Here is a 25,579-nt window from a genome sequence, read left to right as displayed (position 1 = left end):
TGTAGGCTCCTGCTGGCGCCGAAGAGTCTGGTTTTGCTTTGTGTGTCTAAATGTTGCTTATTGTTCCCGGGGATTGCTCATTAGTATGCAGATGGCTGTTGTTTTGTTATGCTGATGGTTGCTGGTATCGATATTGTCTGGCCTTTCCAGAGGTAAATACACAGCCAACCTGCAGCTGCTGGTTTTAGTCTTGTTGGCTGACTTTCCCATCAGCCTTTGCCGTTCGCCATTTTGAGTCGGGAGTTGGCCATTTTAAGTGGCTACAGATGTCGCTCCCGACCTGGCTCGCAGTTCCAGGACACATCCTTCTCCGTCGGCACGTCCGAATCCACAAGGTGGACCCGTTGGTGGACAGGGTGCAGTTGCTCCATGCGAACCACCAGTATTCTTACGTGGCGTACCTCGACAGCCGCCAGGATACTGTCTCCCTCAGGGACCTGGCACCAACAGGTTCCACACACACACACCCCTCTGGCCCGGCTCCACCCTCCCCTCCCCCGGCACTCCTAGCTGCAACCTCCCCAGCACCATCCGTCCTCCCCTTGCCCACGCCCGAGGATGAGGAGGATTTCGGCACACTCCCGGAGTCACCGAAGGCCAGACCAGCATCGGTATCGCCGCCGCCACTGCGTCGCTCCCAGCGGCACATCAAGGCCCCGGACTGGTTGAATCTTTAACTGATCCACTGGACTTCAAAAGACATTTGTTTTTCTCACAAAAATTGTACCTGTAAAATTCAGTTGTTGTATATAATTCTCCACCACCCCTGCCGGACTCAATTTTAACACGGGGTGAATGTGGTAAACCACTGTTGCACCTATATTAGGTTATGTATGGTAGGACCTGTACTACAGGTACGACGGTAGCCCCTGCCTGCTGGCTCCGCCCAGTGGGCAGAGTATAAATATGTGTGTCCTCCGTGCAGCAGCCATTTCGCCAGCTGTTGTGGGAGGCCACACATCTTAGAACAATAAAGCCTCAGTTGTATTCAACTCTCGTCTTTGTGCAATTGATCGTGCATCAGAGGGCAGCACGGTGGTGCAGTGGTTAGCACCGGCCCCAGGTCACTGTCCGTGTGGAGTTTACGCATTCTCCAAATGTCTGCACGGGTCTCACCCCCACAACCCAAAGATGTGCAGGGTAGGCCGATTGGCAACGTTAAATTGCTTCTTAATTAGAAAATGTTGGGTACTTTAAATTTTAAAAAGGGTTAAAGGATATTATTGCTCTGGAGGGAGTGCAGAGGAGATTCACCAGGATGTTGCCTGGGATGGAACATTTATGTTATGAAGTGAGGTTGGATGGACTTGGGTTGTTTTCACTGAAGCAGAGAAGACTGAGGGGGCAACCTCATAGAATTTACAGTGCAGAAGGAGGCCCTTCGGCCCATCGAGTCTGCATCGGCCCTTGGAATGAGCACACTATCTAAGCCCATACCTTCACCCTATCCCCATAACCACTTAACCTTTTCTGGACACTAAGGGCAATTTATCGCGGCCAATCCACCTAACCTGCACATCTTTGGACTGTGGGAGGAAACCGGAGGAAACCGACGCAGACACGGGGAGAACATGCAGACTCCGCACAGACAGTGACCCAGCGGCGAATCGAACCTGGGATCCCGGAGATGTGAAGCAACTGTGCTAACCACTGTGCTACTGTGCTGCCTTGATCGAGATGTACAAGATTGAGGAGCATGGTCAAGGTTGATAGGGAGCAGCTGTTCCCCTTAGTTGAAGGGTCAGCCACAAGAGGACACAAGTTCAAAGTGAGGGGCAGGAGGTTTGGGGGTATGCGAGGGAAACCCTTTTTACCCAGAGGGTGGTGATGGTCTGGAATGCACTGCCTGGGAGGGTGGTAGAGGTGGGCTGCCTCACATTCTTGAAAAAGTATCTGGATGAGCATTTGGCACAGCATAATATTCAAAGCTATGGGCTAAGTGCTGGCAAATGGGGTTAGGTAGATAGGAACCCCCCCCCCCCCCCCGGCAGCGGGATCCTCCATCCCGGCAGCAGGCCAGTGGGGTGTCCCATTGTGGCCTTCCCACGCCATCAGGAAACCATAAGACATAGGAGCAGAATTAGGCCACTCGGCCCATCGAGTCTGCTCCGCCATTCAATCATGGCTGATATTTTCTCATCCCCATTCTCCTGCCTTCTCCCCATAACCCCTGATCCCCTTATTGATCAAGAACCTATCTATCTCTGTCTTGAAGACACTCAGTGATTTGGCCTCCACAGCCTTCTGCGGCAAAGAGTTCCACAGATTCACCCTCTGGCTGAAGAAATTCCTCCTCATCTCTGACCCCGGGGCATGGGTGAGCTGCTGGTGAAGCGGAAGATCCCGCCGACAAAGAATCCCGCAGCAGTCACGATGGGCCGAAGGGCCTCTTCTGCGCTGTGTGATTCTGTGACATTGTGAGCCTTAATTGAGTTACATTGAGTGAATCAATAATGATCTGTAGTTATGATCAAGGATGAGTATTATTTGCTGTAAAAATGTAAAACCTTAATTACTGTGTATGTAATGATTGTACAACAAAGGTAAATGTCCTGGCAAGAGAGATCTTCAAGTTCTGATTGGTGTTAAAGTTTGAAATTGTCTGAATATCCGATTGTATTAAATCAGCAAAAGGGGTGGTATGAAACAGTATTGCATTCCTGTCGCAAATAATGAGAGAAGGCGTTGTAAGCAATTGGTGATCCAATTAAATTAATCTACCAAATTGACCAATGGTCATGTTACAACAGGCCCAACTCTGACGTGAGGTAATGGTCACTTTGGGGATAAAAGTAGAGGGTCTAAAGGTCTTCCTTGCTTTCCAAGTACTGAATGATGTGTTGGCAGGTAGGTTCGATGTGGACTGCACTCGATGCAGGGAAGCTAGAAACAGACGTCTAACACTGGAGAAGATCCAACACTGTTTTATTGAACGATAGAACTGATCTACATATTCAGCTGTGGGTCGACACTATACTGAACTGACTGGAGACCTTATAGTAGCCTGACCAAACTTACTAGCTACCGCATGGTGTTTGCGCTTGGTAGCTCGTGGAGTCTGACTGTCTCAGTAGCTGGGTCCCGAGAGAATGGGAAACCTAGTGCCCTCTTGCTTTATAGTGGTAGTGTCCTGTCTGGTGATTGGCTGCACCATGTTGTGTGCTTACTGGTCATCCTGTGTGTCAATCACTGCCTGTCAACATCTCATTATATACATGAGTGGACATTATGACACTGAAGACTCACGAGGCTGAGTTCCAAGGAAATTGCTGCCAAAGAAGGAGCTGGAGAAAGTTACGCTTCGACAAACTGATCACCCACACAACATTGTAAGTGTAATTGTTTTAAAGTTGTTCAGTAAACCTTTTTCTTTCAAGAAACTTAATTGAGAGAAATCTGATTTTGCCTTGAATTGGTTTTACCTGGTTAAAATCTTGTTCCAACAAAGTGAATTAATGCAGTGGGCAGATAGCTGTTATTAAGTAAGTTGCAAATAACAAGATCAGATGTTATAAATCTTGAATTTAAATCTTAAAAAACGAACATAATAGGAACAGAGGTAAATCATTTGAGACTTCTATCCTGCTCCGCCATTCAATAGGATCACGGCTGATGTCTTTGTGTTTTGAATTCCATATTTCCACCTTTGATTTGTTTACCTTTTAAAAAAAAGTTAGAGTATCCCAATTGTTCTTTTTTCCAATTAAGGGGCAATTTCATGTGGCCAACTACCTTGCACATCTTTAGGTTGCGGGGGCGAGATCCACGCAGGCACGGGGAGAATGTGCAAACTCCACACAGACAGTGACCCAGGGCCGGGATCGAACCTGGGACCTCGATGCCGCGAGGCAGCAGTGCTAACCCACTGCGCCACCGTGCCGCTCCTTTGATTCGCTTACCTAACAAAAATCTATCTACCTTTACCTTAAAAACTATTCAGTGAGCCCCACCTCCACTGTCTCTGAGGCAGGGAGTTCCAGAGTTGTGCGACCCTCAGAGATAAAAATGTTCTATGTTCTAAAAGGGTGACTCATAATTTTAAAACAGTGTCCTCTATTTCTGGACTCGCCCTCAAGATGAAGCATTTTTTCCAGTTCCACTTTGTCAAGACCGTTCAGGATCTTATATGCTTCAAGCAGGTCACCCCTCCCTCTTCTAAACCCCAGTGGTTACACGCCCAGTCTGTCTAACCATTTTGCATCAGACAACCTGCTCATTCCAGGTATCAATCTAGTAAACCTCCTCTGAACTACCTCCAACCCACTTACATCGTTCCTTAAATAAGGAGGCCAAGTCTGTACACAATATTTGTAATATGGTCTCACGAGTACCCTGTGAAACTGAAGCATAATATTCTTTTTTTAAATAAATTTAGAGTACCCAATTATTTTTTTCCAGTTAAGGGGCAATTTAGCCTACCCTGCCCATCTTTGGGTTGTGGGGGCGAAACCCACGCAAACAGAAGGAGAATGTGCAAACTCCACACGGTAAGTGACCCAGAGCCAGGATCGAACCTGGGACCTCAGTGCCATGAGGCAGGCAGTGCTAACCACTGTGCCACCGTGCTGCCCTTGAAGCATAATATTCTTATTTTTATGTTCAATTCCTCTCATAATTAAGATGATGTGGTTGGAGATGCTGGCGTTGCACTGGGGTGGTCACATTAAGAAGTCTTACAAAACCAGGTTTATTTGGAATCACCAGCCAGCCAGTCCATCTTCTATCCTTGCTACTATGTTACTCTCTACACAATAGTCAACAGGTTTATTTGGAATCACTAGCTTTCGGACCATAGCTCCTTCTCATAATAAAGGATAGCATTCCATTAGTGTTCTTGGACTGCATGCTGTACCTCCATACTGACCGGTTGTGACTCATGCACGGAAACACCTACACACCTCAGAATTTCAGAATTCTGCAGTTGTTCCCCGTTAAGTAATACTCTGTTTTTATTTTTTCTTCCTCCAAAGTGAGGAACTTCACATTTTCCCACATTATACTCCAACTGCCAGATTTGGCCACTAACCCAACCTATTGATATCCACCTGCAAATTCCTTATGTCTTCTTCACAACATACTTTCCGACCAATCTTTGTGTCATTTGCAAATTTAGCTATCATTCGCTCCCTTCATCTAAGTCATTGATATAAATTGTTTTTTAAAATAAATTTAGTGTACCCAATTCATTTATTTCCCAATTAAGGGGCAATTTAGCATGGCCAATTCACCTACCCTGCACATCTTTGGGTTGTGGTGGTGAGACCCACGCAGACACGGGGAGAATGTACAAACTCCACACAGACAGTGACCCGAGTCTGGGATCGAACTCGGGTCCTCGGTGCCGTGAGCAGCGCTAACCACTGCGCCTCTGTGCCGCCAGTCATTGATATAAATTGTATAAAGTTGAGGCCCCAGCACAGACCCCTGTGAGACTCCATTTATCAATAACCTGCCAATAAATAAACCATTTGTGCATATTCTTTGATTTCTGCCAGCCAGTCCATCTTCTATCTATGTTACTCTCTACACAATAAGTATTTGTTTTCCAATCCAGCTCCAGGATCCCAGGTTCGATTCCCGGCTGGGTCACTGTCTGTGCGGAGTCTGCACGTTCTCCCCGTGTCTACGTGGGTTTCCTCCGGGTGCTCCGGTTTCCTCCCACGGTCCAAAGATGTGCGGGTTAGATGGATTGGCCATGATAAATTGCCCTTAGTGTCCAAAAAAGGTTGAGTGGGGGTTACTGGGTTACGGGGATAGGGTAGATACGTGGGCTTGAATAGGGTGCTCTTTGTCAGGGCCGGTGCAGACTAGATGGGCCGAATAGCCTCCTTCTGCACTGTAAATTCTATGATAATCTCTGGTGTGGCATCTTATCAAATGCTTTCTGGAATTCCAAGTACAGTACATCTACAGGCTCCCCTCTATCCACGGCACATAGTACTCCTTCAAAGAACTCCAATAAATTAATTAAATATAGGAACATAGGAACAAGAATAGGCAAGTCAGCCCTTTTGAGCTCGCTCCACCATTCAATTAGATCATGGCTGATCTGTGACCTAACTCCACATACTTGCCTTTGGCCCATATCCTTTAACGCCTTTGCGCAACAAGAAAAAACTATTTCAGATTTAAAATTGAGAATTGTTCTGGCATCAATTGCCATTTGTGAGAGAGAGTTCCAAATCTCTACCACCCTTTCTGTGTAGAAGTGCTTCCTAACATCTCTCCTGAACGGTCTGGCCCTAAATTTTAGACCATGCCCCCTAGTTCTAGAATCTCCAACCAGTGGAAACAGTTTATCTTTATCGACCCTGTCTTTTCCTGTTGAAGACTTTGATCAGAGCACCCCTCAACCTTCTAAATTATATAGAAAATAGGCCGACTCTGTATAATCCCTCTTCATAACTTAACCCCTGTAATCCAGGGATAATTTTTGTAACCTTGCGTTGCACTCCCTCCAAGGCCAATATTTCCTTCCTGAGGTGTGGTGACCAGATCTGCTCACAGTGCTCCAAGTGGGGTCTAACCAGGGTTTTGGAAAGCTGAGGCATAACCTCTGTGTCCTTATACTCCTGTCCTCGAGACACAAAGGCCAACTTTCTATTAGCCTTCTTCATTACTTTCTGCACTTGTTCGTGGCACTTTAAAGGTCTATGTACCTGAAACCCCAGGTCTCCTTGGACATAGATTTGGGCATGTATTTAAGGTAGGGGGCAGGAAGTTTAGAGGGGATGTGAGGAAAACATTTTCGCCCAGAGTGTGGTGGGAGTTTGGAACTCGCTGCCTGAAAGGGTGGTGGAGGCAGAGACCCTCATAACATTTTTTTAAAAATGTATTTTATTCCAAACATATATAAAAGGTTACAAAACATAAGCAATCCGGGGACAAACTCCCCAACACACAACTATACAGTTTGTACAAATTTTCCGCTTTTTCACCCCACTCCTCCCTCCCCCCTCAACCCGCCTGCGACAAACAGCTCCTCAAACACGGCCACGAACATCTCCCACCTTGCCTCGATAACCTCCGCTGAACCCCTTAATTCGCATTTAATCTTATCCAACCGAAGGAAGTCATATAAGTCACCCAGCCAGGCCGCCACCCCCAGTGGCCTTGCCGACCGCCACTCCAGCAGAATTCTTCCCCGGGTAATCAGAGAGGCGAAGGCCACAACATCGGCCCTCCTCCTCTCCATCAGCTCCGGCTTCTCCAATATCCCAAATATCGCCACCAATGGGTCCAGCTCAAATCCACCCTCACTATCCTTGCCAGCGCCACAAACACTCCTGCCCAGAATCTCTGCAACTTTTCACAGCCACAGAACATATGAACATAATTCGCTGGTCCCCGCCCACACTTCTCACACTCGTCTGCCACTTCCTGGAAGAACCTACTCATTCTTGACCGAGTCATGTGTACCCTGTGTACCACCTTGAACTGTATCAGGCTCATCCTTGCGCACGAGGAGGTCGCATTTACCTTTCATAGCGCCTCACTCCATACGCTCCAGTTTATCTCCCCTCCAGCTCCCCCTCCCAATTCTCCTTAATCTTCATCACCTGCTCACCTCCCTGCTCTCCCAGCCACCTGTATATGTCTCTGATCCTGCCCTCCCCTTCCACATCTGGGAGCAATAGTCGCTCCAACAGGGTGTACCTCGATAACCTGAGGAACTCTTTCCAAACCTTACGTTCAAAGTCCCTTACCAGCAGGCACCTAAACTCACTTCCTCTCGGGAGCTCTACCCTCCCCTTCAGTTCCTCTATATTGGCAAGCCCTTCTTCTCAGGTACAAATCCCTCACCTTAACCAGCCCCACTTCTCTCCACTTCCTGTACATACCATCTATCTCCCATGGCTCAAAACCATGGTTTTCGCACAACAGTTACCCCTCTATCCTCAAGTGCCTCCTCAGCTGGTTCCAGATCTTCACCATGGACTACACTACAGGGCTCTTCGAGTGTTTCCTTGGCGCCATTGGCAATGCCGCTGTCACCATTGCCCTCAAGCTGGACCCTCTACAGGATTCTTCCTCCATCCTACCCCATTCTACCCCTTCTCCTTGCCACCACTGCCTCACCGTCTCCACGTTTGCCGCCCAGTAATAATGTAGCAGGTTCAGCAACGCCAACCCTCCTTTCCGCCTCTGTCTCTGTAACAGAGTCTTCTTAACCCTTGGCAGTTTTCGAAAGAAGGCCTTCGGTTCAAAGATCGGGAGTGTCTGGAATATGAACAGGAACCTCGGCAGAATGTTCATCTTCACCACTTGAACCCTCCCTGCCAAGGTCAAGTGCAGCGTGTCCCACCTCTTCAGATCCTCCCTAACCTCCTCCACCAGTTTTGTTAAATTCCATTTGTGAAGCATCGCCCTTTTCCTCGCTACCTGAATCCCCAGTATCTAAACCTGTCTCTGGCCGCCTTGAATGGCATCCCCCCTAGATTGGCTCGCTGACCCAACTTGTTCACCAGGAACACTTCGCTTTTCCCTACATTTAACTTATATCCCGGGAACGCCCCAAACAGGCCCCCATGATCCTCTCCAGCGGGTCTGAAACATACAATAGCAGGTCATCCACGTCTAGGGACACCCGATGTTCCCTTCATCACCTTGTAATCCCTCGCCACTCTGCCGACCCCCAAAGAGAGGTAAGTTGCAGTGAAACCACATTCTAAAGTGATTAATGTACTTAGTGCTTGCACTTACATCGCTTTGATGTGGTCAATGTTTACAAACGTTGGGGTTCACCACGTACACCACTGAACCGTGAAGGGATTATGACTGGATCAAAGCTGCAGCTAGTTTGTAGAAGCTGTCAATCACAGACCCCTACTAGAAAGCTATGAATGGCTTGCAGCTAAGTGATCTGTGGGAACCAGGTGCAGGTCACAGCTCCTCTCTGTCGAGGAATGGCCACATGGTACTGCAAGGTAAGAATTAGAGCTATAGTGCTTCCCACTGCCCCTGTCTGGACTGCTCTCTATCTGCCAGCCAGGGGTCTGTTATCTGGGGGGACATCTGTGCATGGGGAGGGGGTTTGTGGAGGGGTTCCTTTAGGCAGGGAGTCTCCCTGTTACAGGGTCCCTGGGGGGGATTCCCCTATACAGAGATCCCTGTGAGAGGGGGTGGGGTCTTCCTAATACAGGAGACCTTGGCGGGTCCCCTATTACAAGGGTCCCGGAGGTCCGCCTATTACAAGGGACCCTGTGGAGGGGGCATTCGGGGTGGTGGACTGGTAGAGGAGGTGCAGGCAGGCAGTGCATTGTTGGGGTAGCCCTCGGATGGGCTCAGATGTTTTTTTAGCAGCGTAGCCCTGGCATGGTGGACCTCACGGTGAACCGGGGGGGTCAAGGTCAATGAGGTCCACCACGTCACGGCCACACTAAACCACAAGTGATCTACGGCAACGTGAATCCCGACCGTGGGGACTGGAGAATCGCGTAAGGCTTGGAGCATAGGGTGCTGAGCCCACTAAATAGATGCAAATGGGCCATTGAGACACATTTGCATTTATGTCTAAGCTGCCGCTGGGTGTGGCATGGACCTCATTCCCGCCAGCAGCTGGGGGTCGGAGCATCACGTTCAGGTTGGCGTTCAGCGCCGATCCCAACTTTGCCCCGCGTCCGATTCCCCCTCCATCAGGAAACGCGATCCGGGTGTCCTGAGACAGAGAATCCCACCCAATGTCTCTATCTACTCCCTGGAAATCATAACACAAACCCACTAGGCCTCTCCTTGTAAACATAAGCATGGCTTGAAAGAATGATGAACCCACATTTTACGACATCCTAATTGCACCTTTTGCAGCCACAAGTCTGTCTGCCTTTTGAACCAGGATTGAAAAAAAAATATTGCTGCAGAAGATACATACACACCCTAACCTAGGAATTTAAAACATTACTGAAAAAAATACATATAATACAATATATATACCAATTTCTTACATTCATCAGTTGATTCTTCCCAATTGCCTCGAGTGTCCAAAAGAGTGTAGTTATGAACTCTTTAATGATTGATAATAATGCCTTCCACACAACAGACATCTAGCTAACTGGCCTATAGTTTCCTATTTTCTGCCTCCCTCCATTCTTGAAGAGGGCTTATGTTTGCTACATGGGTGGCACAGTAGCATAGTGATTAGCACTGTTGCTTTACAGCGCCAGGGACCAGGGTTCGATTCCCGGTTTGGGTCAGTGTCTGTGCGGAGTCTGCATGTTCTCCCTGTGTCTGCGTGGGTTTCCCCCTGGCGCTCAGGTTTCCTCCCACAAGGCCCGAAAGATGTGCTGGTTAGGTGAATTGGAAATTCTGAATTCTCCCTCAGTGAACCCGAACAGGCGCCGAGTGTGGCGACGAGGAGATTTTCGCAGTAACTTCATCGCAGCGTTAATGTAAGACTAATTGTGACACAAAAGATTATTATTACTTTCCAGTCTGATGGAAGCTTTCCAAAATCTAGGGCATTTTGGAATATTTAACATCAAGACATCTGCTACCTTATTAGTCACCCCTTTTGAGACCCTCTGATGAAGTACACCGAGAGACGGAGATATGTCAATCCGCATTCCATCACTTTTCTCATTACTAATTCTCTAGTGATTGTAATTTCACCAAGTTCCTCTCTCCCTTCCCAATTTACAGAAATTGCTGGAATGTTTTTGTAGCTTTGATACTGAAGCCAGAAGCAAAATATTTGGTAATTTCATCTGCCATTTGTTTATTGAAATGAAGCCCCAGATGACCATGGGCTGCTTTCTCCTGTTGAGAAAGAGCTGACTGGTGGTGATTTAACTTGGGAGTCACCACACCTCAAGCGAGGGGGAAGGTTGAGAAAGCGGGACCTTCATGAATATCCTCAGCCGGTACGGGAATTGAACCCGTGCTTTGGTGTCGTTCCCCATCATGAACCAGCCGTTCAGTCAACTGAGCTAACCGACCTTCACTTCCTTATCTGCTATTAACGACACATTCTCGGGCGGCAAGTGGCGCATTGGTTAGCACTGGGACTGCGGCGTTGAGGACCCGGGTTCGAATCCTGGCTCTGGGTCACTGTCCGTGTGGAGTTTACACATTCTCCCCGTGTTTGCGTGGGTTTCGCCCCCACAACCCAAAAGATGTGCAGGGTAGGTGGATTGGCCACGCTAAATTGCCCCTTAATTGAAAAAAAAATTGGGTACTCGAAATTTATAAAAAAAGACTCCACATTCTTACTTTCCTTTTTAAATACCGAAACTATTGCTATCCGTTTTTACATTTCTAGCTGGCTTCCTCTCACACGCGAATTTCTTTCTCCCGATTAACCTCTTAATCAATCTCTGCTGTTTTTCATATTGTGATCAATAGAATTTTTTAGAATTTACAGTGCAGAAGGAGGCCATTCAGCCCATCGAATCTGTACGAGCCCTTGGAAAGTGCACCCTACTTAAGTCCACGCCTCCACCCTATCCCCGTAACCCAGCAACACCACCTACCTTTTTTGGGACATTAAGTGATAATTTTAGCATGGCCAATCCACCGAACCTGAACATCTTTGGACTGTGGGAGGAAACCGGAGCACCCGGAGGAAACCCACGCAGACACGGGGAGAACGTGCAGACTCCTCACAGACAGTCACCCGAGGCTGGAATTGAACCTGGGACCCTGGAGCTGTGAGGGAGCAGTGCTAACCACTGTGTCATCATGCCACCCAAATTATCTGCCCTGCCAGTCACCTTTCTGCTTTTTCCTGAAGTTTGATGCTTCTATGGAGAAGATAAGTGTTCTGGGCCAGGGTTTAGAAAACTCCAAAGTATATCATGGAGTTCACCTGACCTACAACTGGTATTGATTTTAGTTACGATGAGCACACGGTCCTGCCTTTCAGGTGTTATTTAACAGCAGTCTTAGGCACTTTCAAACAAAAAAAACAAGCTTTATTCTACAAATTTAGTTAACATTTTTATGAACACACACAGGAAGCATTTTTATCAACTACAAAATTAAATACCCCACACAGCTGCAGTAATCTATGTATAACCTTGAATGAATTCCCCCCCTTTAACTGTTCCAATTTAATAACAAGATCCCATAAATTAAAAACCCCTTTTTACCAAAAACAGCAAGGTAACTATAATCAATGGGTTTTTTCCTTGGAACAACTCTTTAAAATTGAAAATAGAGAGACAGGCCAAGATACTTCTCCGTCTGTATACTGCAGCCAAATGTAAAAACGAAAGTAAAAACTCAGAGCCACAAACCCAGCTCCAAACCAAAGCGAAAATAAAACCAACTCCCAGAGCCACAACCCAACTCCACCCACACAATGACATCACTGAAGCCATGTGATAAGACAGAAACATTTCTTAAAGGGACATAACCATGACACCTCCCCCCAAGACCAAAAACCCCATCAACTTCAAGATGGTTTCACTTTTCACCTTTTCACTTGCCCATCATTAACAATTGTCAGTAAACATACATTTTTTTAAATGTAAATTATATTTTAAACAAACAAAAACAAAACAGGCAAATATTGCTAATAATAGTCCATTTTAGTTCTTTGTCTTCCTGCAACTGGAGTCCCTCTTGATTGACTGTCTCTTTGGACAAGAAGGTCTCTGCACAATCCATCCATTTCTCTATACCTCGAATCTTTCTTTAAGGTGAGGTACCTTCGTTCAAACTGATCACAAAGCCTCTTGTAATTCTCCAACACAGGAGCAGTGGTTAACACAGCCTTCAGCCCTTCCAATGCCTGATGACACTCTGCTGTCCACTGGAATTTGTTACGCTTCTTCAGCAAGTCCGTCAGTGGAGCAACCACACTGCTAATATTTGGCACAAATTTACTGTAAAAACCACTCATGCCAAGAAATCGCATTATTTCCCTTTGTGTCGAGGGTATTGGAAACTCCCCAATAACTTTTTTTTTCACATCCTGTGAGACCATTTGTCCATGTCCAATTGTATAGCGAAGGAACGTGACTTGGGCTTTTCCAAATTCACTTTTGGCTAGGTTTACCACCAAACCCGCCTCCTGAAGTCGATTGAATAACTCCATCAGATGCTTCAAATGTTCTTTCCATATCTGACTAAAAATCACCAGATCGTCTTTGTGTACCGCACAATTGGGTAATCCTGAAATTACTTTGTTAGTGAACCGTTGAAATGTGGCTGGGGTGTTTTTCATGCCAAATGGCATAACTTTGAATCAGTATATACCATTTGGAGTCACAAAAGCTGAAATCTCCTTTGCCCTGTCGGATAAAGGTGCCTGCCAGTAACCTTTAAGTAAATCCAGTTTGGAGATAAAAGTTGATTGTCCCACCTTCTCAATGCAATCCTCCAAGCGTGGGATAGGATAAGAGTCTGTTCTTGAACTGCATTAACCTTTCTATAGTCCACACACAATCGTTGGGTACCGTCCGGTTTCGGTACCATCACTATGGGTGAGCTCCATTGAAAATCGCTTATTGTCACAAGTAGGCTTCAAATAGTTACTGTGAAAAGCCCCTAGTCGCCACATTCCTGCGCCTGTTCGGGGAGGCTGGTACGGGAACCCATTGGCTGCAACCCACTTCAATTATGCCATTTCTAAGCATACTTTCAATTTCTTTTTGAACCTGTGCCAATTTTAAAGGGTTAAATCTAGACGGATGTTGTTTAATTGGAACAGCATTTCCCACATCTACATCATGTATAGCCATTTTAGTACTTCCCAACTTATCTCCACAAACTTGTCCATGTGACATGAATAACTCTTTCAGGTCAGTTCGTTTTTCCTCTGGAAGGTAACTCAATAATTTATCACAATTTTTAAGAACATCCTCATTATCCAATTTAATTTGAGGAATGTCAAATTCAGAGTCATCTGGATTTGGTCCTTCACTTTGAGTTAAAATTACTAAAACCTCTTCCTTTTGCTCTCCTTCCCTTTCAACATACCTTTGGTCCTTGGAAGAGTGGTCCTCTTACCTCATGACCAAAAATTAGTTCAAAAGGACTGAATTTGGTTGACTCATTAGGTGCATCGCTAATTTCAAATAGTACAAATGGAATTCCTCGATCTCATTCCCTGCGATTCTGGATGGTACGCAGTTGATTTAAATTGCTTTACTCCTAATCTATCCATAACTTCCTTGAATAACCTTGAGGTGAAATTTGATCCTTGATCGGATTGTATTTCTGTGGGTAGTCCATATCTAGTAAAGAATTTAAGTAACTCCTCCACGATCTTTTTTAGCTGTAATATTGCATACTGAAATGGCCTCTTGGGCAGCGCGGTGGCACAGTGGTTAGCATTGCTGCCTCATGGCGCCGAGGTCCCAGGTTCGATCCCGGCTCTGGGTCACTGTCTGTGTGGAGTTTGCACATTCTCCCCGCGTCTGCGTGGGTTTCGCCCCACAACCCAAAGATGTGCAGGGTAGGTGGATTGGCCACGCTAAATTGCCCCTTTATTGACAAAAATGAATTGGGTACTCTAAAATAAAAAATAAAAATGGAATGGCCTCTGGGAACCATTATAGACATTATAGTCAAAAGATATTGATTTCCACTTTTTGTTTCAGGAAGTGGTCATACGCAATCAATTAGGACCCTTGTAAAAGGTTCCTCAAATGCTGGAATGGGTATTAAGGGCGCTGGTTTTATTACTGCTTGAGGTATCCCTATCACTTTAAAAAAAAAAATGTAGAGTACCCAATTCATTTTTTCCAATTAAGGGGCAATTTAGCGTGGCCAATCCACCTAGCCTGCACATTTTTGGGTTGTGGGGGTTAAACCCACGCAAACACGGGGAGAATGTGCAAACTCCACACGGACAGTGACCCAGAGCCGGGATCGAACCTGGGACCTCTGCGCCGTGAGGCTGCGCCACCGTGCTGCCCGAGGTATCCCTATCACTTGACATGTGTGACATGATCGACAAAATTTAACGTCATCTTTATGTAATCCAGGCCAATAAAAATGTTTTTGTATTTTAGCTTGAGTTTTCCTTACTCCCAAATGACCTTCTACTGGTACCTCATGTGCTACTCGCAAGACCTCCTTTCTACACCCTATCGACAATACCACTTGATGAACTTCTGCCCACTTTTCATCTGCCTGCAGGTGTAAAGGTCTCCATTTTCTCATTAAGAATCATTTTAAGATAACATTCTGGTATACGCCCAGGTTCCTCTTCCGTATATGCTTTCTGATACAGCCATTTTATTTCTATATCTTTCTGTTGTAACTCCCCCAATTTTCCTGAACTAAAAATATCTGCCTCATCCTCCACCTGGTCTTGTTCTTTTCCAACCATCTGATCAAAAATTGTTTCTGATAATTAAACTTCAACCTAATCTTCACTTTTTGATTTCTCCTCTTGCGACCTTGTTACTACACCATCCATAAAAATCCCACGATATTCGTCCTTCAACACTTCAGTTGTCTGATTTTCCACTGGCTTATCAACCACAGTAGTCATCCCTCCCACCTGCAATTCAGCTATATCATTACCTAAAATAAACTGTATTCCTGGACAAGATAGATTCTCTATTACTCCTTCTACCACTTCACCACTCTTCACTGGACTTTCCATCCTCACCTTATATCATGGAACACTACTCCTCTCACCCTGAATTCCACATATTTGGTCTTTTTTTAAAGCCCTTATCCACCTATCAACATTATTCTGTTAGATCCTTTCAAACCGACCAGGTTTTTTCCTTCAATTTCTAAACCTTTGTCTGTAGGCTTCAGGCACTAGTTCATATGCACATAAGATGGATTTTTTCACCTTCTCATATGTCCCAGATACCTCCTCCGGTAGTGATGCAAACACTTCAGTAGCTCTACCTACAAACTTTGTTTGAATCAGTAATACCCACATGTCCTGTGGCCATTTCATTTGTTTAGCTACCTTCTCAAATGAAATGAAAAAGATTTCTATTCTTCTGGTCAAACCTTGGCAATGCTTGGACATATTTAAATAGATCCCCACCAAGCCTTCGACAATGACGCTCTTGCGCACTATCCTCAAACTGTACGTTTCTCTTTACCTCTGCCAATTTTAACTTACTTTCACATTTCATGGCCAGTTTCTGAAGTTCAAAGTCTCTCTTTTTCTTTTTCCTCTCTTTCTTTTTCCTTTCCCCTGATCTGTACCTCCCTCGCTCTCTCTTTTTGTTCTGCTGGGGCTATTTGTTCTTTTTCCCTTTCCTCTCTCTCCTTTTCTTTTTGTTCTGCAAGGGCTATTCTTTCTCATGTTCAAGCTGCTTGATCTGTAATTGAATTCTTGCCATTTCCAATGATTCTGACTGTGTCTCAGGCAATTTTTAATGCTAAGCTACTGCCGCAGTTACCTCTTCTTTCCGTATTTTGTCAGGCAATGTTAACTGCAATGTTTTTGCCAAATCGAAAAGCATTTTTTTTACTGCGTGAGACCTTCTCCACCCCAAGAAACTTCTGAGCCTCTGAATGAGCCATTGTCCACAACACACTCCCTATTTAAAATGGAATACAACACCTGAAAAGCAAATACAAATATGCTCACCCCTCACTGTCTTTAAGTATACTAAGCCAACCCAATCACGAAAAATAGACTTTTATCCCACGAGCCCCCAATTTGTTCTGGGCCAGGGTTTAGAAAACTCGAAAGTATATCATGGAGTTCACCTGACCTACAACTGGTATTGATTTTGGTTACGATGAGCACAAGAGCCGGCATTTCAGATGTTATTCAACAGAGGTCTGCGGCGCCTTTAATCAAAAAACAAGCTTTATTCTACAAATTTAGTTAACACTTTTATAATGTGGAGATGCCGGCGTTGGACTGGGGTGAGCACAGTAAGAAGTCTTACAACACCAGGTTAAAGTCCAACAGGTTTGTTTCGATGTCATTTTTATAAACACACACAGTAAGCATTTTTATCAACTACAAACATAAAATACCCCACACAGCTACAGTAATCTATGAATAACCCTAAATAAATTCCCCCTTTAACTGTTCCAATTTAATAACAAGAACCCATAAACCAGAAACCCCTTTTTACAAAACAGCAGGTAACTATAATCATTGGGTTTCTTCCTTGGAATACCTATTGAAAATAGAGAGACAGACCAAGATACTTTTCTGGCCCGAGTCTACAGCAGCCAAATGTGAAAACAAAAGTAAAACCTCAGAGCCACAAACCCTGCTGCAAACCAAAGCGAATGTAAAACCAACTCCCAGAACCACAGCCCAGCTCCACCCACACAATGACATCACTGAAGCCATGTGATAAGACAAAAATATTTCTTAAAGGGACACTCCCATGACAAAAGGGAGAGCCCTTTAAAAGGGAATTAAATGCGTTTGGGGTATTAAAAAACACCAACACATTGGGTTTCACCACAAGCTAATTTATTCTATTTTTATTCTCAATATCAATCGGATAAGGTTTATTACCACCAGCAGAAACAGACCACAATGAACAAAGTTCAGTCCTAAATGTGATTAACAGCAAAATCCAATCACTTGTGAACTTGCTGGTGTTTGAGCAGCTGGGACACCTGAGTGAATCCATTCCCACACTCAGAGCAAATGAGCGACTTCTCCCCAGTGTGAACTCGTCGGTGTGTCGATAGGTGGGATGACTGTGTGAATCCCCTCCCACACTCAGAGCAGGTGAACGGCCTCTCCCCGGTGTGAACCCGCTGGTGTGAAAGCAGGTTGGATGACTGACTGAATCCTTTCCCACACTTGGAGCAGGTGAATGGTCTCTCCCCGGTGTGAATTCGCTGGTGCATCAGAAGAGTGGATGAATGCGAAAATCCCTTCCCACACTTGGAGCAGGTGAACGGCCTCTCCCCAGTGTGAGTACGCTGGTGTACACTGAGTTGAGATGATTGCCTGAACCCAGTCCCGCAGTGAGAGCACCTGAATGGTCTCTCATCAGTGTGAATACGTTGATGGAACATCAGTTCCTGGGAGCTTTTGTAGAACTTACCACAGTCTGGACATTTAAAGGGTCTCTTGTCAGTGTGAACTCTTCGATGCGCCATTAGGTTGGATGAATTAATGAATCCCTTTCCACACTCAGAACAGGTGAACGGCCTCTCTCCGGTGTGAACCCGATGGTGTATGAACAGCTGTGATGACCGACTGAATCCCTTCCCACAATCTGGGCAGGTGAACGGCCTCTCCCCGGTGTGCACTCTCTGGTGGATGGTGAAGTCAGATAAGCGTCTGAAATCAGTCCCACAGCGTGAGCACCGAAATGGTCTCTCATCAGTGTGAACCTTTTGGTGTGTCACCAGGGTGGATGAAACATTGAATCCTTTCCCACTCTCGGAGTTTGTGAGTGACCTCTCCCCAGCGTGACAGCACCGATAAGCTTCCAGCTCAGATGTGTGATTAAACCCCTTCCTACAGTCCCCACATTTCCATGACGTCTCCTTGCGAGTGCATTCATGTTCTGAGGGGCCAGATGATCGGGTGAAGCCTTGTCCACGCACAGAACGCGTGTGTGGTTTCTCCCCACTGTGAACCGAGCTTCTTCCTTCCATGTTCAAAATACGATGATATATATCCAAGGTTACGATAAATTGAGCAACTCGTCAGATTTTAATGTGATGTTTGGTTTCAGTTTCCCCTTCTAACACCCTGTGAAATTCATTTAAAACAGAAAAAAGACAGTGAGAGAGAACCCACAAAAACACAAAGTCAGGTTGTGAAATTGAGCTGAATGAATGTGAGGGGCCGATACTCGGGGAAAGTGACCATGAACGCTGCTGGATTGTCATAAAAACCCAACTGGTTCACGAATGTTCGTCAGAGAACAGAACCTGCCACCCAGTCTAGAACTAAACAAAGCTCCGGCCTATTTAACAGGAGACAGAGATAGGTGGGAGAGGTATGCAGCGAGGGAGAGGCATTTTACATTTCGACAACTTAACCAGAACGTTGACCGAATCCTAAACCATAAACCTCCACCACCGAGAAGACCTAAGGTGTCTGTGAACAGCATCATCTCGAAGTTTCCCTCCAACACGCACACCATACCGCCTGACTTGACTGACATCCAGTACTGGATGAACAGAAATGTCCTCCTTTTCAATATTGGGAAGACCAAAATCATTGTCTTCAGTCCCCTCTACAGATTCCACTATTGATCCACCAACTATTTCCACTCCCTGCTCCCTGGCAACTGAGGCTGAACAAGACTGTTCACACCCGTCAGGAAATATTTCACTCCAAGATGAGCTTCCAAACACCTACTCACATCATCACCAAGACCGCCTTTTTCCATCTCAGTAACATCGCCCGACTCCTCCCTAGTCTCTGCTCATCTGCTGCTGAAACCCTAACCCATTATTTTGTTAGTTGATACTTAACTATCGCATGCACTCCCAGACGGCCTCCCACATTCAACCTTCTGTAATCTTGAGGACATCTAAAACTGCTGTCCATGTGCTTACTTGCGCCAAGTCTTATTTCATCTATGCTTGTGGAATTTCAAAAATTCTGCTTTAAGACACAGCTACATTTTGAATTTCTAATCCATGTTTTCAAATCCGTGAGTGTGATCATCCCTTTCTCTGTCATTTCTTCCAGCCACACAACCCTCAGAGCTCTCTGTGCTCCTTTACTTCTGGGGTCCGGAGCAGTCACAATGTTATTTGCTCCACCTTTGTTGCGAGTTGCCTGGGTCCTGAAGCGAGAGAATTTGTCCTTAAAACCTCTCGCTTCTCAATCTTCCTCTTCATCTTTAAGACTCTACAAAATCTACCTCTTTGACCAAACTTGTTATTACGAGTCCTAATATCTCCTTATGTGGCTCAGTGTCCCATGTTGCTTTCAACAGTCTTGTGAAACAACCTGGAACAATCTATTATGAAATAGGTACTACATCAATATAATGAATACATCAACATGCATCTAAGTAACCTAATCCCATTTTCCAGCACTTGGCCCGTAGCCTTGGGTGCTGTGGCATTTCAAGTGCTCAGCTAAATACTAGTTAAATGTTGTGAGGGTTCCCGCCTCCACCAGCCTTTCAGGCAGTGAGTCCCAGATTCCCACTACCCCCTGGATGAATAGATTTTTCCCCACATCTCCTATAAACCTCCTACCCATTACCTGAAATCTATGCCCTCTAGTTATTGACCTCTCTGCTAATGGGAAATGTTCTTTCCTGTCCACCCTATCTATGCCCCTCGTAATTTTATACACCTCAATCATGTCCCCCTCAGCTTTCTCTGCTCCAAGGAAAACAATCCCAGCCTATCTAGTCCCGCTTGATAGCTAAAATGTTCCAGCACCCACTCTCGTACAATCACATTCTTCCTAGTGTGGTGACCAGAACTGCACACACTACTCCAGTTGTTGCTGAATCAGTGTTTTATACAGCTCCATCATAACCTCCCTGCTCTTATATTCTATGCCTCAGTTAATAAAGGCAAGTATCCCCTATGCCTTTGTAACCACATAATAATAATAATCACTTATTGTCACACGTAGGCTTCAATCAAGTTACTGTGAAAAGTCCCTAGTCACCACATCCCGGCACCTGTTCGGGGAGGCCAGTACGGGAATTGAACCCGCACTGCTGGCCTTGTTCTGCATTACAAACCAGCTGTTTAGCCTACTGTGCTAAACCAGCCTTTTTAAATTCAATTTTTCACTGTTCTGCCCATCTAACCAGCCTATCAATATCATCCTGTAATCGAAGGCTTGCCTCCTCATTATTTACCACACTATCAATTTTTGTGGCATTTGCGAACTTACTGATCATACCTCCTACGTTCACATCCAGATCATTAATGTACACAGCAAATAGCAAGGGACCCAGCACCAATCCCTGCGGAACACCACCGGACAGTCACAAAAACAATATTTGACCATCATCCTCTGTCTCCTGCCACTCTGCCAATCTTGGATCCAATTTGCCAAATTACCCTGGATCCCATGGGCTCTTCTTGACCAGTCACCCATGTGCAACCTTGTCAAAAGCCTTACTGAAGTCCACGTAGACTACATCAACTGCACTGCCTCCATCTGCACACCTTGTCATCTCCTTCTCCTTGAAAAATTCAATCAAATTTGTAAGACATGATCTCCCTTTGACAAAACCACGTTGACTAACTTTGATTAATTCTGTCCCTCAGAACTTTTACCAATAGTTTTCCCAACCACTGAAGTTAGATTCACTGGCCTGCAATTTCCTGATTTTTCCCTACTTCTCTTCTTGAATAATGGTACCACTTTGTGGGAGCACCTTCGTCACACGGACTGCAGCGGCTCAAAAAGGTTAAACATCATCTTCTCCACAGGTAACTGGGGATGGGGAATATTTGCTGCTGGTCTTGTTGGTGAAAGGACAGGGGAGTGGGAGATGCTGATTGGCTCTGGCAGAGAGAGCCAGCACAGACAGGACGGGCTGAATGGCCTCAGTCTGTATTGTAACCATCCATTGATTCACTGATAAAGGAGCGAGGCTGGAGAACCAATGGCCAACCTGATACAAAGCGGCTCTTCATTGATCATTCAATGCGGCCCCGCTCGGTGTAAACGGGGGGAGGGGGGATCCGTTCAGTTTATTCCCGGGGTTTGCGGTTCACACATGTTTCCTGGGCCTCTCCGTCCACCCGTCAGCCCCCAGTCAGCCCCCATCATCCTCACTGCGCATGCTTCACTCACAACCCGGCCCCGCCCCCTCGTTCACTCCGATTGGTTGGAGGACCGGCCGCTCCCGCTCGGTCCTCCAGACCCGCCCCCCCCCCCCCCCCCCCTCATTCATTCCGATTGCTTGGAGGACCGGCCGCTCCCGCTCGGTCCTCCAGACCCGCCCCCCCCCTCATTCATTCCGATTGGTTGGAGGACCGGCTGGGGCTCCCACTTGGACCCGGCTGTCGCTCGAGCGTGCGCTTTGTTGGTCCGGCCCGATCATGCGCAGTACGGCTGGAGTTGGAGACAGAGAAATGGCGGGTGAATGGTGAAGGTGGTGAGTGGGGGAAGCTATGGAGGCAATGGAGGCTTCATACACATCCAGTGGAGGCCATAAACCTCAGGAGGTTAAAATATTAAAAACTGAAATTGTTCCAGAGATTTTTGAGATTCCTCTACAATTTAGAGTGTTTAGTGCTGTGCTCTGTTCTCTGTGAGAGATTCCATGTCTCTGGGGCTGGTCTGACTCCTTTACTGTGGATCTGAATCCATGTCCATCCATTGCTGTTCCACCTCTGCCCTCCCTGATCACCTCTGCCATTGTCTAACTCCCTCTGTCTCTAACAATGGGTGTGTTTAGGGGCTGTTTAGCACAGGGCTAAATCGCTGGCTTTGAAAGCAGACCAAGGCAGGCCAGCAGCACGGTTCAATTCCCGTACCAGCCTCCCCGAACAGGCGCCGGAATGTGGCGACTAGGGGCTTTTCACAGTAACTTCATTGAAGCCTACTTGTGACAATAAGTAATTTTCATTTCATTTCATTTATTGTTGCTTCCACTCTGTCTAAATGAGGTTCCCACTACTGTCCATCCCCTGACCAGGTGCTAGTCAGGAATCCTGCACTAGAATCCATTTATCTTCTGAGCTTATATTGACCATCAAATTCTGCACCATTTTTATTCCCTTTAATCCATTCTGCACATCCTGAAACCTTTACTCTGTTTTTTCCTCCACAGGTGCAGTCAGACCTGCTGAGTGTATCCATTTCTCATTTCGGATCTCCAGCATACGGCAGTATTTTAATTTTATTTACGTTAGGATGGTGTCTGACTTGGAAGGGAACTTGGGAACTGATGGGTGTCCCCAGACCCCTGATACCATGTCCTTCTAGGAAAGGAGGTTGAGGGTTTGTGAGATTCAGTCAAAGTTCTGGTTGAGTTTTAGATATACAAGACTCTTTTCTTTCACCCCCTGCCTCTTCCATCTCTCACAATCTGCTCCCGTTGTGCACAGAGTCTTGTGTAGATCTGGACTCGGTGGCATGTTCCCTTCCCGGAAGGACATTAGTGGACCAGTTGTGTTTCTATGACACTCTGGTAACTTTCATCATTACTTTTTCAAAGAACACACAGTGCAGGCAGAGTGCTGGTTCCTGTAATGACCAGATTCATTCATTTTGATTAATTGCACAAACTGCCTTTGTGATTTTGTGGGTTCTCTCACCCCTTATTTCCTATTTCAGATCAATTTCACAGCATATTAGAAGATGAAGATTTTCAGTCGAGGGACTCAAACCAAACATTCACATCAGGATCTGACAGAAACTGCCAATTTATTGTGACCTGAATATCATCAGATTTTGAAAATGGAAGGAAAAAACACAGTTAACAATGGGGGGAAACCGTACAAGTGTTCTGTCTGTGGACAAGTCTTCAGCCGATCTGCTGACTGCTCTGTACTTAAATGCAGTAACAACGGGGAGAAACTGTGGGAATATGGGAAGGGATTCAATTACCCATTCAAATCGGTAAATGTGGACAGTCATACTGAGGAGAAACTATTCACCTATCCTGTGTGCCGGAAGGGATTTAATACTTCAGCGAACCTGCTGAAACATCAGCACAGTCTCACAGCAGAGAAGCTGTTCACCTGCTCTGTGTGTAGGAAGGGATTTGCTCGCTCATCCAACCTGCTGAGACACCAGCGAGTTCACACTGATGAGAGACCTTTTAAATGCCCAGACTGCGGGAAGTTCTATAAAAGTTCCCAGGAACTGATATCCCATCGACTTGTTCACACTGTCGAGAGACCGTTCAACTGCTCTCACTGTGGGACTGGGTTCAAACAATCATCTGACCTCACTAAACACCAGCGGGTTCACACCGGAGAGAGGCCGTTCACCTGCTCCAAGTGTGGGAAGAGATTTGCTCACTCCTCCAACCTGCTAAGACACCAGCGAGTTCACACTGATGAGAGGCCTTTTAAATGCTCAGATTGCCGGAAATGCTTTAAAAGTTCCCAGGAGTTGATGTCCCATCAGCATGTTCACACTGATGAGAGACCATTCGGGTGCTCTCACTGTGGGACTAGGTTCAGGCAATCATCTTCTCTGCTGAGACACCAGCGAGTTCACACCGGGGAGAGACCGTTCACCTGCTCTGTGTGTGGGAAGGGATTTTCTCACTCCTCCAACCTGCTGACACACCAGCGAGTTCACTCTGATGAGAGACCTTTTAAATGCCCAGACTGTGAGAAGTGCTATAAAAGTTCTGGGGAACTAATGTCCCATCAACGTGTTCACACTGATGAGAGACCGTTCAGGTGCTCTGACTGTGGGACTGGGTTCAGGCGATCATCTGACCTCACTGTACATCAGCACAGTCACACTGGGGAGAGGCCATTCACCTGCTCCGAATGTGGGAAGGGCTTCACTACCTCATTCTACCTGCGAACACACCAGCGGGTTCACACTGGGGAGAGGCCGTTCACCTGCTCTGAGTGTGGTAAGGGATTCACTCAGACATCCCACCTGTTGGTACACCGACGCACTCACACTGGGGAGAGGCCATTCATTTGCTCCACGTGTGGGAAGGGATTTGCCACTTCACCCCAATTGCAGACACACCAGCGCAGTCACACTGGGGAGAGGCCATTCACCTGCACCGAATGTGGGAAGGGCTTCACTTGTTTATCCCACCTGCTGACACACCGGCGAATTCACACTGGAGAGAGGCCGTTTGTTTGCTCCACATGTGGGAAGGGATTTGCCCACTCATCCAACATGCAGAGACACCGGCGAGTTCACACTGACGAGAGATCTTTTAAATGCCCAGACTGTGGGAAGTGCTATAAAAGTTCTGGGGAACTCGTGTCCCATCAACGTGTTCACACTGACTAGAGACAATATAGCTGCTCTCACTGCGGGACTGGGTTCAAGCTATCATCTAACCCACTCCACATCACTGCAGTCACACTGGGGAGAGACAACCTATCCGCGCCGAGTGCAAGATGGGATTCGCTTATTTATCCCACTTGCTGATCCACCAGCGAGTTCACACTGGGGAGAGGCCATTCAATTGCTCAAAACATGGGAAGAAATTGACCTGATCATCCAACCTGCTGAGTCACCACCTTGTTCACTTGGGCGCCACGGTAGCACAGTGGTTAGCACTGTTGAGTCACAGCGTCAGGGTCCCAGGTTCGATTCCCGGCTTGTGTCACTGTCCGTTCTCCCCGTGTCTGCGTGGGTTTCCTCCGGGTGCTCCGGTTTCCTCCCACAAGTCCCGAAAGACGAGCTGTTAGGTGGATTGGACATTCTGAATTCTCCCTCTGTGACCCGAACAGGCGCCGGAATGTGGCGACTGGGGGATTTTCACAGTAACTTCATTGCAGTGTTGATTTAAGCCCACTTGTGACACTAACAAAGATTATTCTAAGTAACCACGGTGATTGAGTTCTGCTGTTATTCACATCCCAGGGCTGAACATGTTCATTTAGGTCTGTTTCCGCTGATGTTAATTCAATTGCTGTTATGAGTGTTAAGATTATGGTTAAAAGTTAAATAAATCAGCTTTCTGTCAAAAAAAATGTGTTGGATCGTTTAACATCTTGAACACAATTAAGATCCATTTGAAGGGCTCTTCCTCTCCCGTCTCCTCCATATTGAACTCCAACATGAGGAGCTGATGGGGCTTCTTTC

At 46.3% G+C, this 25,579-nt stretch overlaps 3 protein-coding genes across 3 annotated transcripts in view; 1 reads left to right on the top strand and 2 right to left on the bottom strand.

Moving 5' to 3' along the window:
* LOC140417917 (uncharacterized) overlaps positions 1–25,579 on the bottom strand; it is a 177,418-nt gene that overhangs the window by 14,311 nt on the left and 137,528 nt on the right. The window lies entirely within an intron of this gene.
* On the bottom strand, positions 14,317–21,603 carry LOC140419778 (uncharacterized). Its single transcript, XM_072503773.1, has 2 exons — positions 21,453–21,603; positions 14,317–18,598 (listed from the first exon to the last, which is right to left on the bottom strand). The coding sequence occupies exon 2, from the start codon at positions 18,499–18,501 to the stop codon at positions 17,467–17,469; it is 1,035 nt and encodes a 344-aa protein (XP_072359874.1). The 5' UTR covers positions 18,502–18,598; positions 21,453–21,603; the 3' UTR covers positions 14,317–17,466.
* Positions 21,948–25,467, top strand: LOC140419773 (uncharacterized). Its single transcript, XM_072503761.1, has one exon. The coding sequence runs from the start codon at positions 23,246–23,248 to the stop codon at positions 24,776–24,778; it is 1,533 nt and encodes a 510-aa protein (XP_072359862.1). The 5' UTR covers positions 21,948–23,245; the 3' UTR covers positions 24,779–25,467.

The sequence above is a fragment of the Scyliorhinus torazame genome, chromosome 5, assembly GCF_047496885.1.
Source record: "Scyliorhinus torazame isolate Kashiwa2021f chromosome 5, sScyTor2.1, whole genome shotgun sequence".
Lineage (NCBI taxonomy): Eukaryota > Metazoa > Chordata > Chondrichthyes > Carcharhiniformes > Scyliorhinidae > Scyliorhinus > Scyliorhinus torazame.
Note: the sequence above shows the minus strand (reverse complement) of the source record. Positions and strands in the feature narration are given on the sequence as shown.

Coding starts and splice junctions, on each gene's coding strand:
- LOC140419778 (XM_072503773.1), bottom strand. CDS start 18,501: ATGGAAGGAAGAAGCTCGGTTCACAGTGGGGAGAAACCACACACGCGT.
- LOC140419773 (XM_072503761.1), top strand. CDS start 23,246: ATGGAAGGAAAAAACACAGTTAACAATGGGGGGAAACCGTACAAGTGT.